Source organism: Xyrauchen texanus, chromosome 44 (genome assembly GCF_025860055.1).
Source record: "Xyrauchen texanus isolate HMW12.3.18 chromosome 44, RBS_HiC_50CHRs, whole genome shotgun sequence".
Lineage (NCBI taxonomy): Eukaryota > Metazoa > Chordata > Actinopteri > Cypriniformes > Catostomidae > Xyrauchen > Xyrauchen texanus.
In genome coordinates this window covers 19,387,322-19,397,104 of record NC_068319.1, presented here as the reverse complement: position 1 = coordinate 19,397,104, position 9,783 = coordinate 19,387,322, and the positions used below count along the sequence as shown (strand labels likewise).

Sequence of the window (9,783 nt, the reverse complement as noted above, 5' to 3'; positions counted from 1 at the left end):
CGTGAGACAGGGGGCGTGTGCCTCCTGCAGGGTGCTCGACGCTGGGGCTGAGAGCTGGGCCCTGGTTCAGGTGGAGCAGGGCTTCTCTTAGCCGCAGGGGGACACCCTTGGCGAGTAGACAGGGCATGGCCCATGGCAGCCGGCTTGCAGCGGGGCATGATGTGTGATATGGCCTCCATCTGTTTCTTCATCGTGGAGAGATGCTGGGCGAAGTCCTCGACAGTGTCGCCAAAGAGGCCGAACTGGGAGACAGGGGCGTTGAGGAAGCAAGCTTTGTCAGTTTCACGCATCTCGACCAAGTTCAACCACAGATGACGTTCCTGGACCACGAGCGTGGCCATCGCCTGCCGAGTGACTGCGCTGTGACCTTCGTGGCTCTAAGGGCGAGGTCGGTCACTGAGTGTTTCTGCAGCACATCGGGATCAGGGCCACCCCCGTGCAGATTTCTGAGCGCCTTGGCCTGGTGGACTTGCAGGAGGGCCATGGTGAGCAGGGCGGAAGCGGCATGTCCGGCGGCACTGTAGGCCTTCGGATGAGCGAGTGGCGGTGCGATGAGTGGAGAGGGGTGCTCTTGCTTTCGCTGGAGGCGATCTGGGGATGGCAGCGGGTTCAGCTCCGCTAGGTACGCCCCCTCGGACCACCCGCCCCCCGGCACGCTTGTTGACTCCCGTCTGTGCTCGAGGTAACAGCGGCTCGCCACACAGCAGGTCTGCCTATCCTCTTGAGCTCGAAGTGGATGAGTTCACCGCTGCATCGGAGAGCGCGGCATCTGACGCTGAGGACTCCCCTGGGCTGCCGCTTTCGGGCCAGCACGCCCAGGCTGAGGCTGATGCACAGATGACCGACATGCTTTTCCGGGCCGCCGCTAGCGTGGGGTTGGATTGGAACCCTCCATCCAGCCTCGGGCGGTGGTGAGATCATAATCAGCACAGATATGCATCCAATGCAGCTGTCCTGCAGTTGGACGCAGGAGATGTAGTTTGCATGAAGCTCTTAAAAGGTTACACCATCTATGACTGTCCCGGTAACCTCAGCACTTTTAGTGGATTCCTTATTTACCCTATATAGCGACATATCATTGCACTTTCATTGACCGCTGCAGCAAAATCTGCATAAATGTTTCTAGTAATTAAAAGATCGACTGCATTTTTGTATCCACATTCTGCATTCAACTAAGCTTTAACCAGTGTTTCAATATTTGTACTACTGTAGTTTATGTAAATGTTTTGAAACTATATTTCAGGGAAAGTTTAACTGATACTAAAAATGTCACTGGTCAGTGTGGTTCTGTCCAAACTTTAGTGCCAGCGCTCATATGTTTGGCAAACAAATTTTGTTGATCTTAGTGATGTCAGTTCCCTGAGGGGGGAAAAAAAAACACGTATTTCAAGGAATTTGCACTTAGTCCACTTATTTATTTACATGCTTACTACAGAATGTAAGCCAGAATCTTAGGTAAGGATGGAGTGTTGCATTACTTTTCACAAACTCATTATTTTTAAACCATGCTATAAGCTAACTGCAATCTACATATTTGAGAAATGTTATCTATTTAGACAATTATAAATTATTTACATTTTATTTTTCAATAATATTTTATTTTAATATATTGTACTCATGACATCTTTATTTATTAAAAAAATAGTCTTCTCATTTGTACTACTAAAATTTATGTAGCCCACTACTTTTTGTACAAATAAGACCCTTACATTTCACCTTCACTTTTTTCTACCCTATAATAAATTAGAACAACATGATGTAATCTTTAAAAAAATGTAATCTTTGGCCCGCCCATTTTTATCCTATACCTTAACTAAACTTCACTGACTTAAAAATAGGCGCACTTCTGGCACATGCATAAATAGTAATATAGCATGGGAATTGACTGAGGAGGAGTGACAACCCTTCATTCATTGCTTTCCTGTTCCGGATATATAACATTGATCAAACCAATAGTGTAGTCTAGGGCATACGCTGTATGCCCACCTATTTTTCAAAGGATTTTGCGTATGCCCACCTAAAATTTGTTTTTATATGTCCACCAGATCAGCGAGGAGGCTTTTGACCTATACATTTTAATTATACTGAGGTGATACCACAGCACCTTTGAGTGAATTTTGAGTGAATATTATTATTTTAATAAGTGTACAGAAATTCTCTTACATTTACATTTATGCATTTTGGCAGACACTTTTATCCAAAGTGACTTACAGTGCACTTATTACAGGGACAATCCCCCCGAAGCAACGTGGAGTTAAGTGCCTTGCTCAAGGGCCCAACAGTGGCATCTTGGTGGTGCTGGGGCTTGAACCCCTGACCTTCTGGTCAGTAACCCTGAGCCTCAACCACTGAGCCACCACTGCCCCTCTTCATGGAGCAGCAGGAGGCAGGACCGCAACTGAAGGCACAGGCAATAGGTGAAATAACTCTGATATCACCGGAAGGAGCGGGACGGAGCATTTGTTTGTAAACAGTCCCTTCATCTATAAGACAGTTCGACATAACTGAGCTCCCAATCAGAACGTTCATTTTAGCCAATCACATTTTCTGTTTCATTAAGGAGTGGGATATTTATAGCATTTACAGTGAGATGCATTTGCAGCACTGGAGTCACCATAATTATTTTGTGCTGTATATTTACCTCATGGTTAAAAGTGAAAATATTAATTTGTTTAAAAGAAAATCTTATGCTATTCAACATGGGGAAAATACTGAGTGTCACTGCACCCGTGATAGTGTTTTTAGTCTCGTAACTGTATAAAATGACATTTTTTTCTGTCTTTTACTGCTGTCAGTGCAGTGGTGCCTTTTTTTCTTGTGATATCCTCAATAAAATTACATTATGCCAACATCTTTAGTCACTACTTCACCACTGGATCAAACTGATCAAACTGACTGTCTTGCTCAAGTCACCTAATCAACAACTCAGGCTTCAGCAACTTGAACAAGAGGCACGCCTCTTACACCTTTGACACCCTAATGACTCATTTGTTTCATATTAATGCATCTAAACGAGTATCACACTATCAACATCGCATGATTTCACTAGCAGGTGTCATCAGCATGTGACATTTTACATGAAACTTTAATATCCTAAAAGCTTTGATTTAGCCTAAAACTCCTTAATCAGTATCACACCTAACTCAAAGGAACACTAATATCACCCAGGGTAACTAAAAAAGAAACCTATGTAAATAAAATAACAATTAACATTAAACGGAACTTAAAATATAACTATAACCCCAATAACTTTTAAATGTTTATTCACATTTATTAAATGTACGTCATTAATTATGCAATGACAACAGCCAATAGAAAATCCTCAAGCATAAACAACAACTGACGTTAAAGTATATTTATATACCTGGTAAGGACTGTAATTTGATGTAGTTTTAGCATCCGATTTTCATTTAAAGGTAAATGTGCCATTTTGCCCTTTGCACCAAGAACAGTGACAAAATGCAGATGTCTGATCGGTCCATAACCACTGATATAAAGTCCTGGACCCTGATAAAAAAAAAGAGACCCGGACCTGGAATAAAACAAGCAAGAAATTAATAAAAGTGGATGAGGGGCGTATGCATGCGTGTTGTTTGTAGATACGTGTTGAACCAAGGAGATGTTCCGTTATACACAAGTCCAGATATTTATGTAGTTATAACTTGCATTATATTACTTATATGATAGTAGAATGACCATATACTGTCTGCACAATGTTATGGAGCTTATCAAGAAAAATGACGGTGTTTGTAACCTATGTGAGTTTCGTGTTTTTCTTCTTTCACGAGGGATATTTGTCTTAATTTACAGTAAGACATGTCTGATATCGAAGATCAGTCATAAAGTCAGCAGCATTAGACAAAATAGGATAATTAACAAAATTGCTTTGTATCATATTTTTGGGGATGAAGAAACAACTTTAACCCTTAGCTCTTCATGGCACACAATGTCGAATGCAATATGCTGCTTTCAAATCGATATAAAACACAGGGCATATTGTTGAATGCAGACACAAACAATAAAACAACTGTCAAACGGTTGAATAAACACATAAAAGAGAGGGACCCATACATATGAATATATGCAGTTGAACTAGTACAGTGTTCCAGATGTATCCGAAATCGAAGACAGCTGCCTCATCAAAGGCATGTGTGAACTGTGCATTGACAATTTTATAGCCAGATCTCTCTCTGTGTGTCGGTGCAGAAGCAGTTTGAAAGGTTAAATTACATCAGCATTCGAACTGTGTATGTAGATAATTAACTACACAGTCACCATGATTTTGACAATCTTGGAAGTCAGTCTGGTATAAATTTACCATATTAATCTTTTTTAACTATATTATTATTATTTTTTATATAAATTGCCCATATTGACTGTGGAATGTTGTGACATCATGACATCACAACAATGCCATTATATAAGGAGCTATTCATAATAGCCAACACACTAGAACCAACAGTGTCCATCACCTCTCTGAGGAGCCGAGCAGGAATAACATCAACAGAAGAGGTGGTAGGCTTTATCTATTGGACAATATCTATCAACGAGAGATCAAACAAAACAAAAGTGACTGGTTCAATGGGGCTGTGACTACTAGCGGTAATGCAAGATCGTAAAGCATCAACCTCACTGTGGCAGCGGGGGCGTGGTCAAGCGCCCGTCCGGGAGAGAAAAGCGGTAAGGGCGCTCACACCTGAGCTAAATTATGTCTAACACCTGTCTCTAATTTCAGTAGAGCGAGGAGAGCGGATAAAGAGCCAGCAGCCACAGAGCAGAGGGAGACCGACAACGAACTCAGCGTTCGAGTGCAGAGAATATTGTGAACACTATTGTCACTAAAAAGGGGAATTAAAAAAGGCTTACCGTGTCCTGAAGTCTTGCTTCCTGTCGTCCTTATAGTAGACAGTGTTACACTGGTGCCGTGACCCGGATCATTATTAGGAACACCTGTCTTCCAAAGGATGGAACAGAATCGCTCCGTAGAGTCCTCCCAGCTGGCGGAAGTCCTCCAGTCCCTTGCTACACTCCATCAGAGCCACCAACAATCCCTGCTTGAGCTCCGGCAAGACCAGGAAGCAAGACTTCAGGACACGGTAAGCCTTTTTAATTCCCCTTTTTAGTGACAATAGTGTTCACAATATTCTCTGCACTCGAACGCTGAGTTCGTTGTCGGTCTCCCTCTGCTCTGTGGCTGCTGGCTCTTTATCCGCTCTCCTCGCTCTACTGAAATTAGAGACAGGTGTTAGACATAATTTAGCTCAGGTGTGAGCGCCCTTACCGCTTTTCTCTCCCGGACGGGCGCTTGACCACGCCCCCGCTGCCACACTCACCAATAAAGAAATCTAAAAACGCTACACAAGCATCAGGTGTAGCATCAAGACAAGAGGTGGCAGCGGGAGTGAACAATGAATTTATCATGTCAAACAGAATTTTTGGATTATGAGGATGTTTAAAGATTATATCAGAAAGATATTTGTTTTTTGCATCTTTTATAGAGTGCTGGTATGCAGATGGACATTTTTTAAGGATTTCATTAGACACTTGCAGTCTGTCTCTGCTTTCCTACATTCATTTACATTTACATTTTACATTTATGCATTTGGCAGACGCTTTTATCCAAAGCGACTTACAGTGCACTTATTACAGGGACAATCCCCTAGAGCAACCTGGAGTTAAGTGCCTTGCTTAAAGACACAATAGTGGTGGCCATGGGGATTGAACCAGAGACCTTCTGATTAACAGTTATGTACATTCCTGTCTGAGAGCACTGAGTGTTGTTGTTTAACCAAGGCTGGGTCCTAAGTTTTGGTTTTCTAGTTTTAAAAGAAGCAACAGAGTCTAAAATGCAAGTATAGGTATTGGTAAAAAGAGTGGCTATCTCTTCTGTGCCTAGACTTGGATGCTGCTGTGGTGCTTCACACTAAGCTCCCATTTAATGTTCCTCCCCTCTATTGTCTATTGGGCAGAGCCTTTGACCACCTGAGCAGAAACATATACTGTATATATTCAGTATATGCAACAGTCAAAAGTTTTGAAACACTTGATTGCATTTATATTTCTCATCATCATAAAAACTTTTTTTTCAAGGCTTAAATGCTTTTATTTATTTTTCTAGCATGCAAGACAAACTGTACTCCATCAAATGGTGAATGCAGTAAATAACCATCACACTAAAATATTGATATGCTGTCCCTCTCAGGCTGTTGAGATTGACAATCTGGATGTTCTTTGTAGTATTAGCGTGTTATCAAGAGTGCAGATATTATTTACACTTTTGAGTCCTGATATTTCCTACGACTAATTATAAAATATGCAATTAAATAAGAAATTATTATTTTCTTTTTAAGTTTTTGTAGGTTCAGAACAAATATGTCTATCCCAACTCTGACTTACAGTATGTTAACCTATGGCATTAAGTTTTGACTAAAATAATAATTATGTGGATTTTAACTAGTAAAAACCAAAAAGCACATGACATTTGACAAGAAGAAATAGAACTTTACCCCTGGAACTTGGCATCACCCTAATATTCATTTGATTGGTTTATATATGTTTGTGTCAACAGTGACTAGTAATAATTAACTAGCGCAAAGCATATAAACTGACAGCTTTTCTTTCCATAAACCCAAAAGTTTTATCTCTTAGAATATCAGGATGAAGGTGGTTTTCACTCTTCTGCTGCTGCACAGTGTGTTGCTCCATTATGGACAAACGGAGATCCCAGATTTTATGGCATATGAAAATGGCAATCAGCCCAATATCTGGACTGAGGTGAGGAATATAAGAGACATGATGGTGGAGCTCAGAGTCAAGTTGGATATGATGATGAAAGAGAATGCAAGTAAGGACTGATGATTGCTTCTGTCACCCTTTAAAACATTTCTGAACTTTTACATTTTGTGTAGTGTTGAAAGTTTGCAGTATTCATACTATTAAATAGGCTAACATATGTGTCAGGCAACATTTATAAAAGTGTATAGCAATAGCAGAACACATACTGGAGCTGAACAAAAAGTATGCAGGTATTCACAAGTGTGTTTAGAAGCCATTCAATCTTCAAAATGAAATCGAATACTAAAAAGATTAAAGAGCAGATTTAATACAATTCATAAAATACAAATATAACTGCTTTTTTGAAGGTCAGCTAAAAATGAATGATTTGCATGATTTTAGGGTTAAATGACCAACTGAAGACCTACGAAACCCAGTTGGAAGAGTTCAAGAGAGATAATGCAGGTAAATTGGTATAATCATAATGTAAAAATATAGGATTGAATAGGAATGCCATTTTTGCAATTGATGCTTTTGTGTGTAATCAGTAATGTTAAGAGAACAGTTTGCAGACTGTGACTTGTGAATGGTGTTACATTTTCTGACAACAGAAAAACCAAAGGTGGCATTTTCAGCTGACTTAGGGATCCGTGGCAATGTAGGTCCCCATAATACTGAAATCACACTGAAATTCAATAACGTCTTCACAAATATTGGCGACAACTACAATCCAACAACAGGTACTCTGAGTTGCATATCCAATGCCTTGACCAAAATAAACTCTCCATGTAGTGATATGAAACTGCACAGATTCTATAAAAATGCTAATTCTAATTTGTATAAATTATTCAGCAGATTGTTTTTGTTTTTGTTTTGACAATGGCAGGTATCTTCACAGCATCGATTAAAGGAGTCTACTACTTCAGATTCACTGTGTGTGGCACAAAAAGTTCAATGTCAATGGGTGGATTCTTGTATAAAAATGACATGAAAATTGTATCAGTAGGACAGTGGCGTAATCACGATCAGCACAGATATGCATCCAATGCAGCTGTCCTGCAATTGGAAGTGGGTGATGTGGTTTTAATGAAGCTCCTCCCAGGTTACACCATCTATGACAGCCCAGATAACCTCAGCTCCTTCAGTGGATTCCTCATTTACCCTCTATAGTCATATACCATTGTACATGTACATTACAAAACTGAAACTTCAACAAAATATAAACAAAGCAAAAAGTAAAATATTACCAAAATAAAAAGTATAACGCTTGCATGCATTGCATGCAGTATTTTTTAGTTAACATTCAATGTTCAACAATGGTTACACAAAGGTTTCTATCCTTGATCTAGTTCATTAACTTTTTAAGCTCGGATTGAAGAAATAGTGATTGAAATATTAATAACAATTTTGACCATCACAAAATAGGTATGCAATAATTTTAAAGCTTAGAATCTGTCCTTTACAATGTATGCAGGCATAATGAAATTTGCAGACAAATCATAAGTGTTCCATTTTATAATTTATAAAAAATGTTGCACGGTTATTGTAATCGGTAAAAACATCAAACTGATCATATAGCCATGTGTCATATGTTGTTGGAAACCTCTCAAAAAGTAGAACACAACCAGCTAAATTGTTTTACTCACATACAAAAAAATATAGCATGTAATAGACATGTATATAGACAGACAAGTTATATGTAAACAGGTGTTTCTTATAAGCCACATTTTCACTTATAACTTCACGAAAAATAAACATAACATAAGATAACACATACCATTACTTAAAGGAGGGGATTCTCATTCAAACGCACCTGCATACAATGCAATCAGATACACAGATTATGATCTGGATCAGATGACTTCATTAGAATTGATGTAGTACGTGGTCCAGTGTCATGAAACGCTAGGATTAGGATTCAGATCAATGCAACCAGAGCTGGAAGTCACCCAAATATGGGCAGAGAGGATTGTTCACTAAAATTATATATGGCCACCAGAAGATTCAGGAGAACTGAATGAGATGTGACATGATTGGGAACAAAACAAAAGCAGTTTTGTGTCTGAGCTACCTTATTTGCAACCTGAGATATATAATGTCATATCATAAGAATATAAAAGGTAAAAAAAAATATTCTCAGCAGATTCTTAAACTGAAAGTCTCATTATTTATCATAACCTATATCATTCTTTTTTTTTTTTTTTTTTTTTACATTTATAAGCCTTTAATTTTGGGCATGCCAATGAAACAGGAAATCTTAAAAAAAAAAAAAAACTAAAAAAAAAAAAAACTTTACATTAAAGGGTTAAATAAGAGTTGCCTTTCAGGGTTTAGGCTATAGTGACTGTTTAAGGACACAAAACAGCCCTGGTCAATTTTTGTATTATTTTATTCATTTATTTTTGCATGGGCATTTTGGAAAACATTATTACATAATTTATTATTAAATACGTATTAAGTATTTATTGTTTGGCTAATTTGAATACATCACATCAGAATCACCTGATAATTATAATATTGCTGTTAAAGGGGACCTATTATACAAAATTAATTTGTACATAAATGTGAGTCTGCAGATTGTGTACACAACAACCCTACAATGTTAAAAGTCCACCCGCTTCTCTTTCTTTTATTTCTATTAATCAAAAACTGTGTGTCAAAATGAACGGTTATACCGGCTTTCTGCTCTAAAGTGATGTCATATTAGAGCAGGCCTCACCCACGACTGGTGACAGACTCCACCCTCCTCCCCTGAGTGATCTACACACAGTAAATTATGAGCCACTGCATTATGCTGAACGGACCACAAAACAGCACCGTGATATGCAGAAAAGGAAACAGGATGTTTACAGGTGTAAACAGGATGTAAGCACCATAAATGATCACACAATCATAACATATGAAATATTCAAGTATTAAACTATTAACTCACTGGAAGGGGTTTAGAATGGGCAAGGAGGTGGCGGGAACCGGCAGAACAGTCAACATAACGTTAATGACATAAAAGAA

The 9,783-nt window shown here is 39.0% G+C and overlaps 1 protein-coding gene across 1 annotated transcript; it reads left to right on the top strand.

Moving 5' to 3' along the window:
* The first annotated feature begins 6,618 nt into the window (after window positions 1-6,618).
* On the top strand, window positions 6,619-9,395 carry cbln17 (cerebellin 17). The gene is made up of 4 exons (XM_052117785.1): window positions 6,619-6,844; window positions 7,177-7,239; window positions 7,386-7,514; window positions 7,661-9,395. The coding sequence occupies exons 1-4, from the start codon at window positions 6,658-6,660 to the stop codon at window positions 7,942-7,944; spliced, it is 663 nt and encodes a 220-aa protein (XP_051973745.1). The 5' UTR covers window positions 6,619-6,657; the 3' UTR covers window positions 7,945-9,395.
* The last annotated feature ends 388 nt before the right edge of the window (window positions 9,396-9,783 follow it).

Bases quoted from the DNA above. Each gene is read 5' to 3' on its own strand.
- cbln17 (XM_052117785.1), top strand. From the start codon at position 6,658: ATGAAGGTGGTTTTCACTCTTCTGCTGCTGCACAGTGTGTTGCTCCAT. The intron at 7,240-7,385 runs GTAAATTGGTAT...TTCTGACAACAG, and splicing joins GTTCAAGAGAGATAATGCAG to AAAAACCAAAGGTGGCATTT. The intron at 7,515-7,660 runs GTACTCTGAGTT...TGACAATGGCAG, and splicing joins CAACTACAATCCAACAACAG to GTATCTTCACAGCATCGATT.